The sequence below is a fragment of the Dryobates pubescens genome, chromosome 5, assembly GCF_014839835.1.
Source record: "Dryobates pubescens isolate bDryPub1 chromosome 5, bDryPub1.pri, whole genome shotgun sequence".
In the NCBI taxonomy this organism is placed as follows: domain Eukaryota; kingdom Metazoa; phylum Chordata; class Aves; order Piciformes; family Picidae; genus Dryobates; species Dryobates pubescens.
In genome coordinates this window covers 6388902-6412337 of record NC_071616.1, presented here as the reverse complement: position 1 = coordinate 6412337, position 23436 = coordinate 6388902, and the positions used below count along the sequence as shown (strand labels likewise).

The window sequence follows — 23436 nt, the reverse complement described above, 5'->3', positions numbered from 1 at the left end:
TCAGTCTTCCTTGATCTTTTGCTCTGCCTGGGTTTCCCCAAGTCCTCATTTCTTCTAGATCCCCAGCCAGTGGATACTATTCACATATACTCAGGGAAAACTCAGATTGTATTAGGATTATAGTGATACCCTTTTATGTGTTTCAAAATCAATATACTCCAGAGTTTTCCAATAGGAAACCATTCCAAATGGGTCAAGAATCAAACACAGCAAGTATTAACATTCTTAGATTCAGCACATAAGTTACTAAGTGTGAACTGTAACTGACACTGGATGCATCTCCCTTAGCAATAAAAGGTGTGGGATGCTAAAGAGGGGAAAAGCAAGTTTCCTGCCAACTGGTCTGCTACATGCTGGGCTGTGCCACTAGAACTGCGTCCCTGGTAGCAAGCAAACAAACATTCAGGGAAAGAGAATGGGAGAACCAAGTCCCACAGTGCAGCCACAATGCACACAAAGGACTGTGGCTTGGTACCCAACACTGATCTGGGTTATCTGGATTACTCTTTTGAATTACCCTTCTGAACAAGAAGCACAGCACTGAGAAGCATACATCCACATAGCAGAGGTAGTAGCTCGCTCTGTGTAAGCACTGGTGTATGCAGGCAGGATGCTGGCCAAATGAGGTATTCCCAGTCTGTTCCACCCTGGATAAAGGTAACTGTTTCCATCAGTCTGTCCATTAAGAAACAGCAAAGATGAGCAGCAATTGAGAGCCACTGGCTCCTGTGAGCACAGCTTTCTCCAGGCCTTTTGTCATGGTAAGAGCACAACCGCATACATTACCAGCATGCAGAAGGACCAGTGTGATGATCCTGCCCAATTACACCAGCAGCACTTGGCCAAGGAACACCCACAAAACTGGAGGCATTTCTTCCATTTCAAAGTGTTAATGGTGCAGGCCTCGCTGTCCCCAAGAATTAATCCCTAGGAACACCAGGCTTTCCCCACCATTTCAGGACAAGGGGTATACCATCCTAGCATGTCACTTGACACTACAGTGAGTTACAGAATAAAAGAGCAGTGGAGTGCAGCACAAACCAACAGGATCCCTTAAAAAGTTCATTCTTCCCTCAGCAGCAGAGCAGAGGATTAGTTTCTTGCCTGAGCTGGTAAATTTTCATGGAAATTCAGCTAGACTGCAGTAAACAATGACCCTTGAGTCTTTTTCCAGGAAAATTTCAGCAGTTCCTTTATCCAAGATGCTGTTGCCTTTTTTTGTGCACTAGTTCAAAGCCTACACAAGCCTACTGAAAGCTATTATGACAGCAAGAAACAAAAGGCTAGTGAGAAATTTCTTTGTAATCTTTTCCTTTTTTTCCCCCCTAAGAGGCTTTAAGAAAGATTACTTAATTGTCAGTCATCATAATCTCCTGTTCTCTTAAAGTTTTTACATCATGTAGGCTAAATTCTACCACTCTGGGACATGGGGGCTGAAATCTGATCTGTAATGCTGGATGCCGCTGCCTACTCAGTGTCTCACCAACTCCTAGAAGGAACGAGATTCTTCCTCAGGGACTTGCAAGGAGTACAGAAAGAAAACTCTTAATTATCAGAAAGTTACTACATGGGTTTTGTAATAATTCTGTAAAAGCCACGTGCCCAAAATGCGCCAAGCAAACCCTTGCCTGGCAATCCCAGCAGATGGCAGGGAGCAAGCATGTGAGAGGGCCATGGGTGCTGGCCCCTGTTAGAACACAGTAACCAGAACAAGACTGACTGAAGTAACACCTGGAACATCATCAGGCCATCCACTGGAGCTGCCTTTCACCAGCAGGCCCAAAGCTCTTATTACTAAGCTGGGTATCAGTCATGGCTTATCTATGCACAGCATGAGTCATTCTCCAGCAGCTCACCTTGCTGCCCTGCTTCTCCCTTCCTCCTCTCTGGGTCACACACCAGCACCCATATTATTCTGAGTGATACAACAAATCCTCATCAGGCCCAGGAGATTATTCAGGGAGCTGTCATCAGTGTCGGTGTGAGTAAGTAGCAGGATCTAGTCCTGCAAATATTTGATACCTGTTAATATTTGTTCCTTCTAAACTCTGTGTATGGTTTACAGTTTTAACCTTTGTTTCAGTTTAACTTTTTATAGTCCACTCAGTGGAATGTTTTTAAACCCCTACGGAGTCCATTTTATCTGCAAAATCCTGGACTGTTTCAATTACCTTTGTTTATTAAAGTAAGTCAGCTTGAAAGCTAGCTTGGTTCTGTAATTCTTTGTGCCATTTTACTTAATTCAATTTAGAAAATGAAATCATCGTTCAGATTTGTTCTGTCACCAGTACTGTCACTTCATTTGAATTTGCCTTTGACTGACGTACTGGACCTGCACAAAGAACTGAAATGTAGGTCCAAAGCCTCTAACCATATTGTTTTAATGAACTAAGCCTAGCACAAACAAAACTTCATTTCATCTGTCTCCAGGCAGCCACTACCTGCCATGACCATAAAAAGCTTCCATAAGAAATCATTTTGAGCAGACCACGACAATTACTAGCCTCATTTAATTACCCTGTAATTAGACATGCTTCTCCCTCTGTCGATGTAATCAGCAACTACAGTACTGTAATTACAGCCTATTAAAAGAAATAAACACAAACACTTCAACAAAGAATGTACTGCTCTGTGAAAATCACAATATTCTATCAAGACAAGTTGTTATCAGTGTAATTCCCCCCCCAAAACCAGCAAGTCTTCCAGAGCTGCAGCTTCACAGCTGCCAGCTTCAAAGGTTATTAGGAATTTCATTTGTTCAAGGGAATGCAGCTCTGGGACAGCCAACCATATGGTTTCATCTCGGAGAGAGATCTGGGGATTTGAGTGATGTTATACTAAAAACAAACCCAAAACTTTAAAAGACAGTGAGAGTTGCTGAGCAACCTGGTATCTTTCTGGTTACAGTCACAGAATTTGCCTGCTGAGAGATTCTGGTTTTGAGAACTCTCAGCTAGAGGCTTAGTGTAGCTGTCTCTGCAGACGTGAAACAGGCAGGCAGTTCACTAGGTCAGAGTGAGATCCTGGAGCAGCAGACATTTTTATGCTCAGTAAGAACAAATTATTCATCCAGTAATGTATACAGATCTAAACACCTACATACATACTTTCTAAATAGCTAAAGCAGCTTAGTAAGAGCCTTTCCTTGCAGTCAAGCAAAATTTCACTACTTTTTCCTTTTTCTCCCCCCCCCCTCAAGTGTCCAGACTATAACAACTCCCACACTGGGGACCATTTGATATTTGAAGAAACTCAGAAGACCTAACAGGGCATCATACTGCAGTGGAGAAACTGAGGCATACATGTCATGTTTCCATCATTCATTGGGAAAAATATAACTTCAATATCCACAAAGGTTCTGTGTAGGGCAACAAGATGCAAAAATGACCCAAATCACAAACACACCCCTGAATGTGTCATATAAAGCTCTCGCATTATACTTTCAGCAGCCGGTTTCTGTGCTTTTACCCCCTATTAAAGGTTTCTGGAATCCTCAGACTAGGGAGATTCTCACTGCCAAGTCTACTACCCACTTGGCTGAATCAGATATGAATCACAAATCGAGACAAAGATCTCAATGGGTGGGAGGTGAAAGAGCAAGTCAACAAGAAGAATGCTCCCCAAGCAAGCTCCTGCGGGAGTATGTGAGCAAACGTTCACACAAACCTTTTTAGCTGAGTTTCTGAGCACAACACTTGATTCAGCTCCCAAGGTAAGGTGAAGCTCTCTCAGCCTGCTTGTTACATTTCATCATCTCTTGCCCCTGGGCAATAAACAAGTTCCTGATGCACACAAGCACTAGTCCACACAGTAGTGACTGTTCATCACCAGAAAAAATAAATATAAAAGGTATTTTGGGCCAGAACCGAAATCATAGAAGAGTTTTGGTTGAAAAGGAGCTTTAAGGTCATTGAGTCCAACCAATTCTGGTGCTAAACCATGTCCGAGCATCACATCTCTGCATCTTTCAAACACCTCCAGGGATGTGGATTCAACCACCTCTCTAGGGACCTACTCCAGTGCTCGAGAACCCTTTCAGGGATGAAGTTTATTCTAATGTCCAACCTAAACCTCCCCTGGTGTATCACAGTATCACCAAGGCTGGAAGAGACCTCAAAGATCAAATCCCACCTGTCACCACAGACCTCATGACTAGACCATGGCACCAAGTGCCACATCCAATCCCCTCTTGAACACCTCCAGGGATGGTGACTCCACCACCTCCCTGGGCAGCACATTCCAATGACGAATGACTCTTGGTGAAGAACTTTCTCCTCACCTCGAGCGTAAACCCCCCCTGGCGCAGCTTGAGACTGTGTCCCCTTGTTCTGGTGCTGGTTGCCTGGGAGAAGAGACCAACCCCTTCCTGGCCACAACCACCTTTCAGGTAGTTGTAGAGAGCAATGAGGTCACCCCTGAGCCTCCTCTTCTCCAGGCTAAACAACCCCAGCTCCCTTAGCCTCTCCTCACAGGGCTGTGCTCAAGGCCTCTCCCCAGCCTTGTTGCCCTTCTCTGGACACATTCAAGTGTCTCGATGTCCTTTCTAAACTGAGGGGTCCAGAACTGGACACAGTACTCAAGGTGTGGCCTAACCAATGCAGAGTACAGGAGCACAATGATTTCCCCTATCACTTTTTACTAGACAGAAGGGACCACCCCTACTTCACTCCAACTTCCTTTCATGGAGTTGCAGAAAGTGAGAAAGTCTCCCCTCAACCTCCTTTTCTCCAGAAATGCAGAAGAGATGTACAAATGACAGCTCTCAAAGGCGAAGCAGTAGGCCATGTTCACATTTCTCATCTCCTTTCCCCATCAGCAAATTGCTTTGTGGAAGTGAAATGTGCTTGGTGAAGACTTGCAGCAATGGATAGCACAGCACAGCCTGAGATGCTGACTTTAAAGCGCCCTGACCTGACGAGCAACAGTATCATTCTTCACACTGCCAGAGGAGCTATGCAAACCAACATCAACTGCTAATTTGGCCAAATCACTGCAACTGTCCAAGGCAGCAGCATTACTTCAAATGCTGTCAGCTGTCACTCGGACTACAAAGAGCACAACCATGTCCCTGATCAAGGAAATCACTAAATCCATATGACAAACATCTTGTGAGCCTTGACCATCATCATCATATCTGCTTCAGTCCCTAAGAGAACTAATACTCCCTGCTTTGCCACACAGCTGATCTCCCTATGGTGTATGAGTGCCAGCTGGAGCTGCAAGACCGATGATCAACAGCAAGGGAGAACGAATGTTCCTAAAGAACGGCAGTTTGCGTGCCGCATGAGCAACTTCCTGATCAGCGCCTCTCATCAGGCTGCCAGGCAAACTGTGACTACACCTTCACCTTTCCCTCCCTCTTTTTCACCATCCAGCCTCCAAATCGTTGACAAGAAAGCCAGTACTTAGTCCTTCACGCTTCCGGTTTTGCACCCAGCCACGGGTGAGGGTCACAGCTGCTCAAGCAGCATTTGGCAGGTGTATCCTCTGACTGCAGGGGTTTTGTTTCCTGTTTGTACCACACTGGAGATGGGCTGGGCCAAATCTTCAGTCATGAGAAACACTGCAGTAAAGCAGAATCAACACTGCAAGACAGAAGCCTCAGGTTCCTCTGTCAGGCCTCGCCACGCTGTGAGATGCAAACATGGTTTGGCTTTGCTACCCTTTGGGATACTTGGAAAGCTTGTTGGGCACTCACATGTGTAGACTAAGGGAAGAAATGTCCCACCCCTCAGATCCATTCTACTTGTACTTCCAGGAGCAGATCCTCTCCAAATCAGAGGAAAGTGAAGCCTGAAGAAGCTAAAGCATTGCTTGCCTTTCTGCAAACAGCATCAAGAGTCACAGCCTGCTGACTGTTCTGCAGGAATCAGCAATGGCATTTTCTTTCTGATCATTACCAAGTGAAGTATCTACAACCTTTCCATCATTCCCAGGCCAAAAGCCAAAGGCAGTCAAGGAATGAGATGGCTTTAAAGTTGCACTGCACAAGGGTTTGCTTCACCTTTCTAGCAGAGATGCTGTAAGATCCAGTTCTGTTGGCAGGAAGGTAGATTTTATTTTAGTAAGAACAGGGATACTGAAACATCTACTTCTGATAGCAGGCTTTAGACATGGCAGTTACCTCTGCCTTCAAAGCTTGTGCTCTGCTCTGACAGACACAGGTTCTCCAGTAGAATGGAGCTCTGCCACCTGTCCCTACTGAACATGGGAAAACCAAACCAAAGAGATTCTGTCCCTACCAGGGCTCTGCCAGACTTGCTGGAAACTAAAATGTTATTATCCAAGAAGTAAATGGAAAGTTCTTCACTATAGGAAAGTTGACTCATTTGCAGAGCCCAGACATTTGAGATTTATCCAGGCTGTCCATCACCCAGACAATTTTGTGGTAAATCAAACATCACTTTAGCAGATGGTGTGACAGAAGGAAAGAAATCTTTCTTAACCTCCAAAACAACTGCAGTGTGAGTCTTTGAAAACTTCCTATGCCACAGCTTAGCAATCTCAGAGTTCTCCATTTATTCTCTGCTCGTCATGGGCCACTGACTGACATCACCAGTCACAGGAAAGGGACATCTAGAGAGACAACACTCTTCAGATGAAAAATATGCCTAACAACCTATTGGGTAGGACAGAGAAGTACCAAACAGAGGGAATATTCTGGATCACTTGAAACCCAAACACATCCACACTTCTCCACACACAGACCAAAAAAAAAGGTTCAGCCTAACACGCAAGAACAATTTAAAGCACAAACATGTCATTTGGGAACCATGTATGACCTCACATCCAGATGTACTAGACAAGTGCCAATTCACTTAAATCATGTGTAATTTCTGCATAACACCAAGAGAGACCGTGCTGTGGCAATGAGCCAGGAAATAACCTCAAGAAGCTAATCTCTCCTGAGTGAACTCCAGGCACATGGGAAGGAAGCTGAGCATGCGCTTCGTCGTACTTGCCAAGGTGGTGCAGACTGTTACCTAGACACAGAGCTCTATCCTGACTGCCCAGCAGTTCAGGGCTAGGCTCACCACCAGTTTAATGCTCCAGTGACTCAGTGGCCATAAGAGAATCTCCAGCCTGAACAGATAAAGAGAAATGAAGGGAATTTTTGATGCTTATCCATTGAGACACTTCCCCATTTGCCACAAAGCACAATCATCAAAGAGAAACTGCAAAGTTGCCTTCTGTTAACTGGTCAAAGACTCCTCTCTTCATAGCTCAGGTTAGGGAACACATGTTGAAAGCTTATTACACTTTCAAGGCATCCTCATACAAGGGCCCCAGAAGTCATACCCCATAAGACTTTGAGATACTGCCCAAAAGGAATGTAAACACTGTAACAGTGAAAGACTAATGTGCTGTTATTTTTTTCCTGTAAAAAACAATAGGAAGCACAAGGATGAAGTTAAGGTTGCTGTAAGAACCTATTGGTTATCTGTGATAACTCTGCTCTATTTTGGGCACTATTCCTTCAAAGTTTTGACAAACTGAAGGAAAGTTCATGGACCAGTAACAAACATGGTACTGTTGAGGCTGAAAGAATTGTGTTGGTTTATTCTGAGAAGTCTCGGCACAGCAACTGTCTTGAGATACAGGAAAAAGGCTTTCCAAGGGCATCAAGGAGTTTTCAAGCAGGATCAACAAATGCCTGTGAAATCATGGTCTAGCTCAGTCACAGGAGACACCTGCAAGCAAGATACAACTAGGCTGATCCCAGTGCCAATGAGGTGCAATACTCTTAAAGGAGTTTTGGTCACAAGCACCAAGACAGTTCATCATCACGGGTCTAAAAATGCCTATGTCCTGCAGGACAGTGAAGACACTTCTTAAAAAAATACTAAAACACTGACTAACAAAACACCAAAACCTTGTGCCTCACACCAACACTTGTCTGCAAACCCAGATTTCTGAAATCACTGTACACACACATGTACATATGCACATAGAAAGAGGTTACCGACAGTTACTTGGGTTTATAAGGTACTTGCACAATTTTTTCCTTTCCCATCATAGTAATTCAGCTTCTAACATCTCAAAATATCAGGAACTCCTTTGCAAGAGGCCTGAGCAAACTCCACTGCTTCAGGATGGGCCCTAGGTCCAAACACGTGTCCTTTCTCTGCTCCAGTTCCCACAACTCCAGGCTGTACTTCAGAGCACCGTTTAACCATTTCAGTAATTGATGCCTGTAAACCAAATTAGAGGCCTCAAATAAGGCAGTCAAGTACTCAAATAAGCAAAAAGACAGTGCTAAGTGAAAAAGATTATTAGAGTCTAAAAATAGGTCATGAAACAAAAACCAAAACAACAACAGAAGATCAGATCTACGCTGTTAACAGTTTGCCATCTGCTCTTCTCATCTATCACCAGACAAAGTCCAGCACTCCGCCTTTCCTCCCCTCTTTTGTCTCCTCCAAGCCCACACCTCTATTTTCCTCTGAGGGAGCACAAGCAGTTACTGCTTCATCTACCATGCAGACTGCTGTTCAAATAGGGCCCACCCTTGGCAATGGAATGCCAGTGTCAGCAGGCCACAGCGCAGTTACTTAGCGGGGTGTGGTATTTACCTAGGGGCAAGCCACATCCTTCAGCAACCACTTTAACTCTGAGCTCTAACACAGGCACTGCAAGATTATTCCAAACCACTGTGTTGAAAGGATTTAAAATAAAACAAAACACCACCAAAAAGCAAACAACAAAACCTAACCAAACCAACTAGACGAACACACTCCTATTTTGGTTAGCAGGACAAGCGAGGGCAGTGCTCCAGGCAAAATGGGAACCCACAGATGGAAGGTGGCAATGATGGAGAAACCCCAAAATAAACAGAAATGGGGAACCTTTTGCCTTTGCCCATAAGAGTGAGAGCCCTTCTGTGTTTCAAGGCAGTTATTTGGTTTTGAAACAAACCTAAGGATTAGAGAGCCTCCTCCTGCCCCAAGTCAACACTAGGAACTATGCAAGGAATCCAGAGAAAAGATTACTCCTCCCTTGAGCAAATCTTCAGGATCAAAAGAGAATTTCTGTTAACAAAATAGCACATGGAAGACAAGCTGAATTCATCCTCCATAAGAGAAGCAGGCAGTCCCAGCAGACAAGGGGTTGTTCAGGACTTCACATTTCCACGATGTAACCCTTAAAAGAGTCAAATTCAGGCATTACATAAGCAGGAGTGACTCAATGAAAGACTGAAACAAGGCATCTGCCTCCCTGAAAAATTGTGGGTGTTTGAACAATGGTGAGTGTGTTGTGGAGAGCATGCTTCCTCTGCCCTGAAGGTAAACAAATGTATTTACAGTCGAGATCCCGGAGATCTCAGCATTTCAGAAGCATATCAATTGCCAGTTATGAAGACGTGAACCCACCTAAAAATAAAACAAACGGGGTGTAGTTTATACACAGACCATATATCTACCAAAACTTTCATCTCATAGTAAGACACAAAAAACCCCCATAAAACTTAGATGAATTTCATACTGTTGGCTCCTAGCAACAGGACTGCAAGCCACGCTCCCATAGCTTGCACAAACACCTACACCAGCCTCCTGAAATATGGAGCAAGCAGCAACTTCTATGCCAGGTTGGACATGAGCTGCAGAATCCAAGAGTGACCAACATCAACACACCAGGCCTCAGCGTACAAGACAGACACTGGAAATGTCATTTGCAGGTGGTTTATGGTTTATAGCTCACAGGGGAGCAAGCCATGCAGCAAAGTTACTTCAGAAGCCAAGACTGATTTTGCTGCCCTGCCTGCTCTTTTTCTTGAAGAGTGCATTGTCAAAATAGGTGATTGGCTACATTCATCCCATGGCCACTAGTCCTATGACCCAGACAGGATTGCTGCCTATACCACCAGAGGACTGAAAAGGCAGACTAGGCTCACCACACACAACTATTGCAATGGGAGAGGATGCATTGCTGGAGATAATGCAGAAAATCCCAAGGGATAAGCAGGGATGGAAAAAGAGATGGTTGCTTTTCTGTCACTCCAGTTTGAACACTGGAAGATTTTTTTCCACTGAACACCTTTGGTAGCCATGGTGGCAAAAAGCACTTGGAAGTCAAGAATCTCCACTCTCATGGGATTTTCAACAGAATGGAAAGAAATGTCCTGAAATTAATACCTTGGTATTCAATTCCTTACTTCTTCAGGGTTAATACAAAGGAGGCAAAACTAGAATAGGGATAGAATAGGGATAGAATAGGGATAGAATAGGGATAGAATAGACCGGACCAGGTTGGAAAAGACCTTTGAGATCTAAATTCCACAAAGACAAAACTGTACCCAACCATCAGCCCCAAATTCTGACAGTCAGCATTTTGCACCGCAGAAAGCAAAAGCTGGAGCGTAGGAAGGCTTCCTGGTCTCTAGGGATTACATTCTCCTCTGAACAAAGCTGACCCTTTGTGGAACCAACGCCGCCGCTCCTACAGAACGTGCATGGGTGGGAATGGCTGAGGAGGAAGCCCACAGCAAGCAGAGCTTATCATGATGAGAACATTCAGGTCAAGTGCACTTAGCCAACAGCCCACTCAAACCCCACAAAGATAACAAGCAGCCAATCTGCACACACGAGCACTGCTCACAGATTTTATCCTTTCCATCGCCGCACAGCACAAGCATACAGCGATGGAGGAAAATACAGAGGCCACCTTTTAAGACTTGCTGTAGCTCTGCCTCTTTCAGAAGATCAGGGTCTCAAAACCTTCCTGCACAGCCACTAAAGAAGTCTTCCTGTTTCTGTGTCTCATTCTCTTAAGAATTGCTCGAAGTTACTCACCTCACAAAAGGGCAAACACTGTTTGCTTCAGACTGAACAATCCCAACAAAACTTGAACTGTTTCCAAAGCTAGAGAAAGGTAAGTATGCCTCAGTACAAAATTTCTGATGAATCCCCTGAATAGCTCTTCAGCCTTGAATTTGAGGAAGGAGACTGAAATTCAGCAAGAGAAAAGTTTTCAAAGCAGGAACAGACCACTGCAAGAGCAGAAATCAACCTGACCAAATCTGAAGGAAAAATGAAAGAAACTCAAGGTCATTTCTTTAGTAGACACTCGTTAGTCTTCAGTAGTTAGCTTCTGTGGAGATTCCTAAGCACAGCACACACAAGGGATTGATGGAGGTCAGCTGTGAAGGGTGTGTTCAGCCATCCCACTCTTCAGACACACCAGGTGAGCACGAAGAGGCTCAGCTGTGCTCGAAGCAGCTGTGGATCTAGGTTTGGCTGATACAAGAGAGCCGCCTGTCCCTGGGCCTGAAGAGCCTCTCCATGTACAGCACTCCTTTGAGTGCTCTCTTCGGCATGGGCTTGTGAAACAGGCCGGCCAGCTCTGGCTCATTGCAGCATGTGCTTTGGGAAGGAGGGGAGGATGAAATGTTGTGGCCATGTGTCAGCACCTTGCACCACTGGGACCTGTTCGGACATGGAACTGTGCTTGCACTGGAACTTCAATAATGTCTTCAATGCAGAAATGAGCAGTCAGAACCAAAGACATTTTCAGATAACCTAAGACATTTTCAGATTTGAAGGGTTTGGTGCACACTGAAGTTATCCTCTTCATGGCAACACTTGGCCTTTTCTGCAAAGCTCATGATATAATCTTTAATTACAAAATAACATACTGCAGTTCCTCTTCATTTAGTGTAAACAAACAATTCCTGACTCCATAAGAAGCAGCTTTATTTTTTGTTTGTTTTTACATTATTTTTTTTTATTCTGTCCTCATTGGCTTTACCATTTTTACTTTGCTTACTGGAAATCTACTGCAAAGTGAGCTACTGAACAGTGTGGTAGTTTTAAAGAGAGCCATCACTGCAGTAATAGAGTGCTTTCCAAATGTTAATGAATTTGTTTCACAATCCCTGCTGCATGAACTGTTTTATTCATATCTTAAGGGGAAAAGACTGAAGGGAAGTTAAGTCAATATAAAAAGTACCCACTCATTTCAGAAGCCCAATCTGAGGTGTCACTCTTTGCTTTTCCTAAGGCCCAGTGTAACACCACTGTGGAACAGCTCCCATTAACTATGGTTGCAGGTACAAATGTTCAGCATCTCCATTAGTAAGACCCATACTCTCAAGCTGGTCAATAGGAGAATCAGAAAGGTACAATGAGTGGCCATGGTGAAAGTCTCCCTGAATAACTTGCCCAGTCTCTCCCAAGGACACTGTGGCAGGCAAGCAATTCTCCACATAACATTCCTGAGCATTACATGGGGAAGTCAGTGCTCCTTGTGAAATGCCTGATCTGCTGCATACCTATCTATGGAGAAACAGAGGTCCTGCACCACACAGCATCAGTCACTACAGAACTGTAACTTGTCCTTTGAGTCGATTCAAAATAGAAAACCAACTGTTTAAGAGCTGAGAGTCATGCCTTCTGTGCATCACATACTATGTCTGCTTGTACTTAAGGACCATAGAATATTCACATACCCACACTGCAATCACTTCAGTTCTCTTATTTCATATATTTTTAATGCTTGACTGATTAGTTGTCTCATCTTCTCCTGGTGTGGTTTGGGTTTGGTTTTGGGGTGGGTTTGGTTGGTTGGTTTGAGAATCTATTTTCCTCAATTTTTAAAGCAAGCCAGCTTGCACAGTAAGTTTTGATCTGTTTAGTCTCTCCCCTCACATTTCCAGTGGTGTTCCAAATCAGCCCCAAACACTCCCCTCCTGTTTGTCTATACATATCTTGCACCTAACACCGCTCTCTTACCTTGTTGTCTCCAAAGCTTGGCTCTTGACTAGCCTGCATTAGAATCACACAGCTTCCTGTTGCAATGTACCCCTCCAAAAGACTGGTTATGTGAAAGCACAAGGCCAGTCCCTGTGCCACATGCTCAGGGGTTCTCTGAAGATTTTCAGCAGAGGTAGTGTTTTCAGAGCAGCTGGCAGGTTGCACTGGTGGAAGGCACTGACACATGGCAATGATGTTTCATCCCTGCTTCCTTTCCAAAGCATGTGCTGCAGAATGAGCCAGAGCTGGCTGGCTTGTTTCACATGCCCATGCCATGGAGTGCTGTACTTAGAGAGGCTCTTCAGGCCCAGGGAGAGGTGGCCCTCTTGTATCAGGCAAACCTAGGTCACAGCTGCCCCAAGCACAGCTGAGCCTCCTCAAGCTCGTCTGGCGTGTCTGAAGAGTGGGATGGCAGAACACACCCTTCACAGCTGAGCTCTATCAACCTTGTGTGCACCACAGACAGACTTGGAGGAGCACCAGCACCTCAAAGGTGAGAAGTAGAAACATACCTTTGATTCAGCACTCCATTACACAAACCGAAGACAGTAAAAGCACAGAAACAACAAGCTGTCAACAGCAAGCATCACTGAAAACCACAGCAGTGTTCTCAGCTATGAGGAGCTGCTTCACAAATTCTAACACACAAAGAAAGCTGTGTTCTCTGTAGCAGCTCAGACTAGTGAGGGCAGCTATAGCTACAACTGAATCATTTTATGTCAGGACGTGGCAGAGGCCAGTGGACAGAATCAGTTACACTGAAAATGAACAATGATTTCCTACCATCACTGAAGAAAGTCACTCCCTGTAATGTAATTTACCATGTTCAATGTAATATTACCCTTATCACATGGAAGCTGTATGAAGACTTCAGCAGTTAGTGCTCTCATACATCGCAAGTAAACAGTGCCATTGCCGCTAGCTCTCTTACTTACACACTTCTGCAACATGCCAGCATCCTGTTAAGCAGGCAATCACCTGCTGGACTGGTGAATCATACACATTTCCGTGCCCAACTCCATGCAGACATAACATATATCACCTATACTTATTCCTTACAACCTGTAACCACACCTCTGTTGTCAATATGGCTCAAGTACGGATGAGGTCAGAAGGCTGACGAAGAACAGCAGACTGAAGTTGAATGTGGTGACATCAGTGGGCTGGGGTAAACAGTTTAAAGGGTTTGTGTTTACTTGTGCCACCATGCTTGGATATTTCAGCCTGTGGATAAGGAATCTTTCTGGAGTCTGGGTTAATGCCAAGCTCCCACAAAGCAGTGTCTGTATCATGCTTGGTATAGTCACCAGCTGGCTTGGAGATTCTGCCCCAAGCTCTAATTCTGGATCATGCCAGGTCTCTGATATATACTCTGATATTAAATGAGCTGCCAGTTGGTCTTTGGCTAACTTCTTCCTGAGCTTGCCAAGGAATAGAGGGCTTGGTACCAGGCAATAATAGCCAAGCCTGATGGGTTCAGGTTTCTGCAGCATTGGTCTCACACCTCCATGTTTTAGAATGTAAAGGGAAGTTTCATCCCTTGAGGGAAGCTCAGCATTTACTGATACAAAACCCCACCCAAATGCTGCTGGCTGTGCTAGTCCCAGAAAACATTCTCCATTAGAGACAGGAATGGATCAGTTAAGTGCTGGAAGCAATATACCAATATGTCTGCTCATCCGACACTGGATGGACAGCTAGTCTCTTCCCTTCTCTATGCTTTTGCTCAGAATGAGCTGATGGAGACTAACACTTGCTTTTCCTGTCCCACTCCTCCCTCTCTCTCTTTTTCTTTTTAATTATATCTTCCCCAGCTATGCTATGGTCAGACAATGCCACCTTGCCCCACACACAAGATTTTAGAGGAAGCTCTGCTGGTAGAGAAGGCTGAGAAGAGCACATGAAAATGCAGTGTAAACCTATGCTATGCAAGATCCAAATTAACATGGACTGACATGCCAATTCTTTCTGCCTCAGCCCTCTGCAAAAATTACACTGACAGAGAAGACAGAAGAGAGACAGACAGTGGCTCAAATGGTGCTGTACAGAAAATCATTTTTTCCTTCCAAGATGTGCAAGGATATTACCATTTCTGCCAACACATTTCAGAAGCCCCACAAAATGCTGTCTTTGGGTCTTCTCTCAGCCACTGCTAAATGAAGCAGCTACCTACCACATAACTATAATGTGCATTCTCAGCCTCCAGAAATATTAGCTGTATTACATTCCATCACCTTGTGAGCTTTTAATTAAACTGCTCCACTTTAACACATTCCATTTATAATACGCCTTTGATATGTGTTGAGAAGTTATTTTTGTCTCTGTTAATTACCACATGCTCAGTTAAAAACATGTTCACCCTCATCAAACCAGTCTAATAAGGTGAGAGTGTCAGCATCCAAAAATATAGAGACATGTAGAGTTTCCAAACTATTGCTCCAGCCACTACCCTTATTCCTTTCAAGACTGGCATGGGTTTTCATAACTAAATCTCCAACTGTGCTGAGTTGGTGATAGCTTGAGATAAATCTGCTTAGGTATGCTCTCTTTAAAGAGGAAAGCAACACCCAGTGATGGAGAGTCACTGTTACTTCCCTTCCAGATGCACTAAGCACTGCAAGGGGGTTTGAACTCAAGAAGTGTCCAGGAACTTCGATAACACACCAAATCCAACAGGTCCATAAAAACACTGTAACAGAGCTCTTTCCATCTTAAACTATACATTTAAGTAATAGCAAGTCCTTCAACATGTGGACAGGGAAAATTATCAGAGGCAAACTGATTCAAAGAGAAGAATGTTGTAACTTCTGGGTCACCATTTCAGATATATCCAAGATCATAAAACTCTTAACTGATAAGACATTTAATTGCCTCTCTCTCAACTGATCTGGCAAGAGCTAACTCACTTCCTACTAGACAAGAATCCACATTACTAATCAACAGTCACCACTAGAACTGATACTTCAATATACTCCAGGACCTGAGGGTATGTACAGTGAAGAAGAAACTCTCTCAAACTGAGAGAAGGGCTCCCATTCAGAGTTTTGGCTAAATGACTGTGCCACATGGAATGTACTTTACTGTTCAGCTCACATTTGTGTAGTATGCAATAAATAGATTTCAATGTACAGGACTGTCATTATAAATCAGCATTTTTTCCAGAACCAGGAAACATATTCCATTAGAAATACTTGTTCCATGAACAGCAAACTAATGAAGCCTGGCTTCTCCTTGACTGGGACCCACTACCCTGAGCCCACCCTTACCAGAGTATTTACAATGAACAGAATACTACAGCTTGTCATGGTTCTCTTGTGCCAGAAATACTCCAATCCATCTCACATTTCTATGTGCCACCTCTCCTTCCCACTCCACTCCCCCCCAATTTTCTCATCTTCCTCCCCTGTCCCTCAGCTAATGCCTTGAACATTCCCTAACCTTCCACGCCCATGTCACCGTATGCTCCCTCCCGTACATTCCCCTCATCACCCTCAGGACAAAAGACACTAACTACTGCACCTGGCTCAAGCACATAAGCACTGATTGACCAGCCAGCATGCACACGGCAATTTGCTGCTTCAAAAGCAAACCAGAAGACAACTGTCAAACTCATCTTGCACCCTCTCCTCCTGAGAAGAAAAGTATGCACTTATTTCTGTTCCCTCTCTTCCACTGAGAGGCTGATCTCGGGGAAACTTCAAAGAGTTTCTTGAAGAAACTTTGAGGCGTCTATGTCACTGCCAAATTTGGCTGAAATCTACTAAAGCTGTTAAAATGGAACTGATAGAGTGATTACACAAGCTTTCTTTCCTTTGGAAAGTAGGCTAAAAACCCATTAAGTGTCTTACTTATGTCATCCCTTCATTTCTATTCTTCATTTAAAAATAACAATTCTGTTCTACCACATTCACTTATGTAATCCACCCCTGAGCTGAAGTAGCTGAAACTTTGGGGCTGTATTCATTTAGGGTGTGCCTCTCTGTGTCTTTGTCCATGTTAAGGTGAAATGTTAAGGTATTATGAAAAATAATGGTGAGAAGATCAGTGAAACCAAATGAGCTTTGCAAACAGATATTCCCCCCCACACACAAAGTTCCTGGACTGGTATCACTGAAGCAAGAATTGAACTGTTTTTCCTCTAGCAAGCTGTCAGCTGTTCTCATGGTTACAGATCTAGGAATTTGGAATGACAGGTCACAGTTATGAGAACGAGTAGACTTACTTGGCATGCCTCTATCTAGCAAATAACATTCTCCTATAAAGAAGACAAGAGGCTGCTGCACATTATCACGGTGTTTATTCCCTGTGAAAACCACTTTTTAAAGTCTCTGTCCCAACAAAGGAGGTGCTAACCAGACTTACGGATCTCTTAAAATTACTCACTCACAGAATGAAGACAAAAATACATAACTCTTGCACTCTCTCCATGACTATAAATGGACCACTGGTGCTTTCACTGCAAGATTCAACTGTGTACACACACTTCCCAGATGGCACGAAGCAAGGGTAGAAAAGCAGGCTTCCCATTTAAATGCAAGGGAAGACAGGAATGTGAAATGTTGTCACAGGGTAAAATCTACTCTGTCAGTTGGCTACTTAAAAAATAACCAATAGTTTTTTCTTGCTAACTGCCAAGGTTTGGGAATCTCCAGCTATGGCGAGAGGCAAATTACACTAGCACAGCTATGCACAACTGGGCTTCAGAGAGCCACACGCTCGGGTGACAGGACAGCAGTAGAAAAGGCTTCTCTCACACTGCAAGCTCTTCATTTCTGGAGGGGTCCTCCTCCAGGAAAGCCAGGTCAGGCCAGTCTCCAAAGCCCCTTGTTAATTACCGCAAAATGAAATGCGAATCCTGTGCAAAGGAACTGGAACACCACCCACTGAGCTCCTCTCAAAGGTGCGCCTGCCTAGATGCCAGCAGTGTTTTGTCCCTGCTGAGGGAGGCTGGGGCTGAACTGTAGTTAGCAGTCATCGGTCCCCCAGTATTCAGTCCCTGCAGCAGGGGCCCTGACACCCCAGGGACATGCCCACACACTGCACTCAGGAAGAAACAAAAATGTAAGGTTGTCACAATGTGCCAGTTCAACACAGAATGCTCTGTGAAGCCCCTAACTGAATCACTCCTCTTGGAGAGCTCACTGTTTGCCTAGCAAGCTGCCAGGGAGAACAGACCTGGGGACAGCCTGGGCTCACTATCCTGGGATTTAAGGCCTGGGAATTCCTGGGCAGCAAGATCTCTACACAGAGGAAAGGCTCGAGAGTTTCCTGTCTCTCACACAGGTAGCTTGAGAGCACGAAATACTTCAAAGACCCAACTGGGTCTTGATTTCCAGGTCAACAGTAGCGAGGTCTCAAGTTGAGAAGCCTCAGAAGGCCTTCTTCAGCTTCAGTCTCAAGTTCCTGGATCTGCAGATGGAAGCCTTGAAGCCCTGATAACAGGAATGTTTATCAGAACTTTTACTCCCACAGTTGAAGACCTGGGCAAGTTTCCAAGGTCCCTGCTAGGCACTGGGGAGTCTGGAAGGCTTGACAGACCAGCGGTCCTCTGAAGGCCAGTCTGAGCTTAGTCAGAAGGTGGCAGGCTGCAAATTAATTTGCAACATTTCCCCAGGAAAGTTTACAGACATTTTAATGCAAGGGATTTTTTTTAATGCCACTATTTCCCAATGATTAATAAACAGCAAGTTTGGCTCATCTCTGATTTCAGTTTCCTTCAGGCAAGTCTCTACCCTTTGAGTCTCAGCCTAAGCATAAGCCTTCATGTATTAAAATGTGCACCCCAAAAAATAATAAATATGAACAAAATGTGCCAATGTGCCTCTAAAAAGAATCTTCACAATCTAAACCCATTCCTCAGGTTATCCTAAAATTTTCAGTTATTTTCACATGTATGTGCCTGCCTTGAACCCAAAGCCTTCCATTCTAAAACACACTCACTCATCCTGCCTCAAGATTAACAAGTAGAAAGGACAGCTCCTGCAAAGTTGAACCCACAAAGGTTCAAAGCATGGGCTCCCAACTGTGGCATGCCTACATACTCACTGCTTCACTATGGAAACAGTGTCTGACAAGACTGAACTGCTGAGGGCAGGCACTGCTGGTAGGACAGCATTGTCCAGTCCTGAAAGACATCAGACACAAGAACAAGCCTGTCCTGGACACCTCCAAGTGCAAGCAAGTACACAGTGCAACCATCTGAGATGAAGCGCAGTGTGCCTGACCACAGGGAGAACAGCACGTTCCTGGGATTTGAGCTCTCCATGGGTAATGCAGCTAGAAAGGGAGGGATGAACTTCACAAGCATGCATTAAAGCAGATGAAAGATCTGGCCCATTTAAATTTTTAGGCAGTGACATGAAGCTGGTGATACTTAGTTCTGTTATTTTAGACTCCTAGGCACCAGTTCATTTGCCAGCTTGCCACTGATAATGAGATAAAGGACATCAGTCCAAAGGCAGACTCTTGGCAAGTAGTTTGTCCCATCTTCTCCTACACTCTAAGTATGGAAAAGCAACTCAGCCTTTAAAACTGTTGTGTTAGCTGAGTGAATACTTACTTTACCAACAAGACATTAAAGAATCCTGCAGCTGCACTGAACTTGGAGAACCAACAAAAAAGCTTTTTCAAAACCTGAATTCTCATACTGCTACTACAGGTCTCAATTTCCCACACACTGACATGAATAGGACATGCTTTCTGAGCTTAAAACATTTATAATACAGCTATTTTTAGTTTGCCTATAAATAATTGTTAAAGACCTTCTGCTTTCCTTTTAAATTTTCCTTTCCTTGTAATTAAAAGGGAACTAAGGGCCTTTTCCAATTTCACAGCACCTAGACACTGCATACAATTTAAGAGAAAGTTAACACCTCTCACATCCCCTTATGCTGTGTGTTTTGCATACGTGCCCGTTCTAACAAACGATGCAGCACTCCATATTGCACACAATACCAAGGTCTTCAGCAATGCTGAAGCAAAAGCCTAACAGCAGCATTGCTCCTCACCTGAAGGATCAGTTTTGCTTCAGTCTGTATTTCCAGACAACTTAACCAGATGCACAACGTCATCTCAGAGCTCTCTGTACTGCTAAAGCGTTATCACTAAATTCTTGTTCCCTATTAACCACAGGCACAGCCCACTGCAATAGCAGGGGTAGAGTCAAATGATCCTAGATAGCCCTTTTCCACCTTTAACGTCTTTTCCTCCTCTCCTTTCACAAAACCCCACCAGCAGAGCATACATTTTAGAAAAGAAAGCACTACAGTAGTAATTGCTTCCCTAGTGCATCAAATTATCGGTTTCTTGAAATGCAGCATGAAAAAGTACAAAACTTTCTTTTTTTTCCCTTTCCCTTTTCCAAAACCAGGCCACAAGTTGATGCAAACAAAACCAATACTGTGCACAGCATTTTAGCTCCCGTCCTCTGTAGCAAACCCACAATTATCACGAGAAAAGTCCAGCTGGAGGTAGCACCTACAAGCTGCATTACTTCTTGCTTATACATTATTTCAAAGCATATGTTCTGCTTGAAAATCATTCAGTGCCTACGGGCTGGCGGCAGAACAGCAATTTAAGTTGTGGTCTCAATAAAGGTGGGAGGGGGGAAAAAAAATCACTAAAGCAACATATTTCACTTACAAAACCGCAGGAAGCATTCTATAAGGAGTCGGGCAAATATATACTAAAGATCATGAAAAAGCCACTAACTGCATGTTTTTAAAAGAGCACTTCACGGATGAAAGCTGCCAAATTACAGAGAGGATTTACTGAGAAGAATGTGTTACCGCCAGGATGGACAAAAGCATGCATTCTACCCATTCCAAGCTCCTCCCCATCTCCTGTCATGCTCACAGCAAGAAGCAGCTCAAAAACTGACAACCACAGACGCCAGGATTAGAACAAACCCCCCAGAAAAATAATACCTGCTGGTTAATGCCTGGAATTTTTTTATTTTGAAGATTTGATAAAGGAGACTGGGGGGAAAAAAAGAAAGAAAGAAAGAAAGAAAAAAACACTAGAGAAAACAACCTAGTTATGGTCAAAAACGTCACGTCCCGTCCCCCTCCCCCCTCCATGCTCTCGGGCCACCGAGCATAGTTTCACGGCAGCAAGGGCACAAGCGCGCACCTGGCCGCCTTTCGGAGGAGCCGGCGTGCAGCGGCGTTTTCCCAACAGGCGCAGCAGCCCGCACACGGCACCGCTCCGCTGCCTTCCCCAGAGTTTGCCTGGAGTTGGGTCACGGAAACCTCACTCCAAACGGGAGCGCCGGGTGACCCCGAGGCACTCGGGGGTGCCCGGGAAGGGGGGGAAACTGCCCACCCCCGTTCTCCGCCACCCCTCTACCTGGTTGGTGTCCTCGCCATGTTCCAGGTGCACAATGCCTTGGCTCCTGCCCTCCGTGTCGCTCAGCACGTCGTCCTCCGAGTCTTCCAGGAGAGACGAGGAGCCCGTGGAGGAGAGCGAAGAGGTGGAAAGCCTGCGGGACTGCAGGTGCAGCGAGCTGTCCGTCCTCAGGCAGCCGCTCTCCGGGCGCGGCGGCTGCGCCTGGGGGCTGCCCTGCGTCTCCTCGCTCTCCTCGGTGGTGACAGTGAGCCGGGGGATGACGGGCCGCAGCACCCCGTTGGGGGGCCGGCAGCCCCTCTTCGCCGGGTCGGGCAGCTGCCGGGCGGCGGCGGCAGCGACGGCAGCGACGCGAGCCTCGAAGAGGGAGCAGAGCTCCCCCACGCTCAGCCGCTTGCCGCGGCTCAGGTCCGGGCTGCTGTGGAGCCCCGCGCGCGGCTCCATGGCGGGCTCCGCGCGGGGTGCCTGCCGGGCAGCGCCCCAGGGCCGGCGGCCAGGGGCGTGCATGGGGGAGCGCCGCGCTGCCGCCGAGGAAACTTCTTTGTGGCTCAGTCTCCGGCCGCTACTCGGAGCGCGGCGGCAAGGCTCATGTCCAGCCCACCCTCCCTTGGGCAGCTCTGAGTCCCCCGCGGCGACAGCCGGAGGCAGTTACCGTCCCCGCTGACCTGGCGTCAGAGCCATTGGTACCGCTCTGAGCCCGCCCGCTCGCTCGTCCGCCGCCACCGCCCCGCTCCGCCCCAGCGATGAGGGGAGGAGCGAGCCGAGTCGCGGGGAGCCCCTTCCCGCCCCTTCCCCGCTGTCCTCCTTCGCCGCCCTTTTGGTTTCGCTTTCCCTGTGGTGGCCCCCGGGAAGCGCCAGGCTCCGAGGCTGCGGTCTCGGGCTGTCCCGATGGGGCGCTTCCCGCCTTACCTCTGCGAGTGCCGCCGCCCGCTCCAGCAGCCGCAGCTGCCTGGGGCCCGCCGCTTCCCGCCGGCTAACGGCTCCCCAGGCACGGCGGCTGCGCAGCGCGGGGCCCGCCAGAACCCCCTCCCAGCTGTGGGGAGGTGGGGCGGCTTCAGGCGCCAGAGTGGGATTTCCTCCTCCCCCTAGGGCTCCCCGTGGCTGCTACGGTCGTGTGTGCATCCTATCCTAGTGGGCGCCATCTGGCCCGGGTGTCAGGGCTGTTACGGGGAGATCTCGGTGTCCTTAGGGCCGCCGAGGGAGTGACTGAGTTGTCACTAACCCGCGGGGACAGCGGGTGGCCGCGCGTGAGCGACCCGCGCGGAGAGTCAGCCCCGCGGCGCGACGGCGCAGCCGCTGAGGGTGCGCGGGCGGCACGCGGCACCGCGGGAGCGCCGGGAGGCTCCCCCCGACCGCGCCGGTTGGGTTTCACGTCTGGCGTGGAGCACCCCGCGGTGGCTGGCGAGCAGGCCCGCTGCGTGTGGCAGAGGCGGAGGGGCAGGAACGCCCTCCGGTAAAGCCTGACTTTTCCAGCAGTCAGCGCTTCCCTGCCTGAGCCATGCTTAATCAGGTTGCCTTGAGCCTCGGGTTGCCGTGATACCCCGGCCCCCGTTACCGAGTGAATTCCAGCAAATAACACCCCCCGCCTCGGCAATTCTTGCCTCCTCGCCTCCCACTCTTCCCCTAAAATGTAACCCGTGCTGTGTTGTAATTGTAGCTATTGAGACCTTTGGAACAGGAAGGGCGTCCTGCCGTAGGGTTGCATCAGCTGCGACGATTAGTAAAACTAATAATTTTGGAACCAAATGCAAAAGTCTTTAACTTACTTTTTGCTCATTTATCTCATTGTTTCCTTGTACTCTCCCATCTGTCTCTCGCCATCTGTTGTCTCTTGCCTGGTTCTTGGGCTGTGAGCTCCTTGCAGAAGGGGCTGCTGCGCTCACTCCACGCATCGTGCAGCACAGCCCAGGCCATGGCAGTGGGGACTCCGTGGTCCTGTGATATTACAAATAATTTGGTAACCTGCCTTACTCATCAGACTACTCAGTTGCTGTTGACTGTTTTAGAGACCAATCATGTAGGTAGTCTTTGAAAAACTCTTTCAACAGGCACCACTCAAGGTGTCTTCTGAGGCAACTGCTGTGCCACTCCCAAAGACTACAGCTTGCAGATGCCCAGCTGCAAGCAGGAAGGCAGGTGGGAAGCTTCGCAAATGACTACTCAGGTGTCTCCTGTTGCTTTTGTAGAATTAGGTGATGCCTTGCCAGTAATTTGGCTAGTCTGAACTTCCAGCTTAAATGGTCAGGTCTTGCGATTAATTTAGTCCTTTATGTAGAATCACAGATTGACAAAATGGTGGGGGGTGGAGAGGGCATCTGAGGATCATCTAGTCCAGCCCTTCAGG

The 23436-nt window shown here is 46.4% G+C and overlaps 1 protein-coding gene across 1 annotated transcript in view; it reads right to left on the bottom strand.

Moving 5' to 3' along the window:
* Nucleotides 1-21773, bottom strand: part of ITPKA (inositol-trisphosphate 3-kinase A) — a 37228-nt gene extending 15455 nt beyond the window's left edge. The window contains exons 1-2 of the mRNA XM_054161502.1: nt 21096-21773; nt 20675-20725 (exon numbers count right to left, since the gene is read on the bottom strand). Of these exons, the coding sequence (XP_054017477.1) occupies nt 20675-20725; nt 21096-21599 (555 nt within the window). The 5' untranslated portion in view covers nt 21600-21773. The remainder of the gene's footprint in view (nt 1-20674; nt 20726-21095) is intronic.
* Between the last annotated feature and the right edge of the window lie 1663 nt (nt 21774-23436).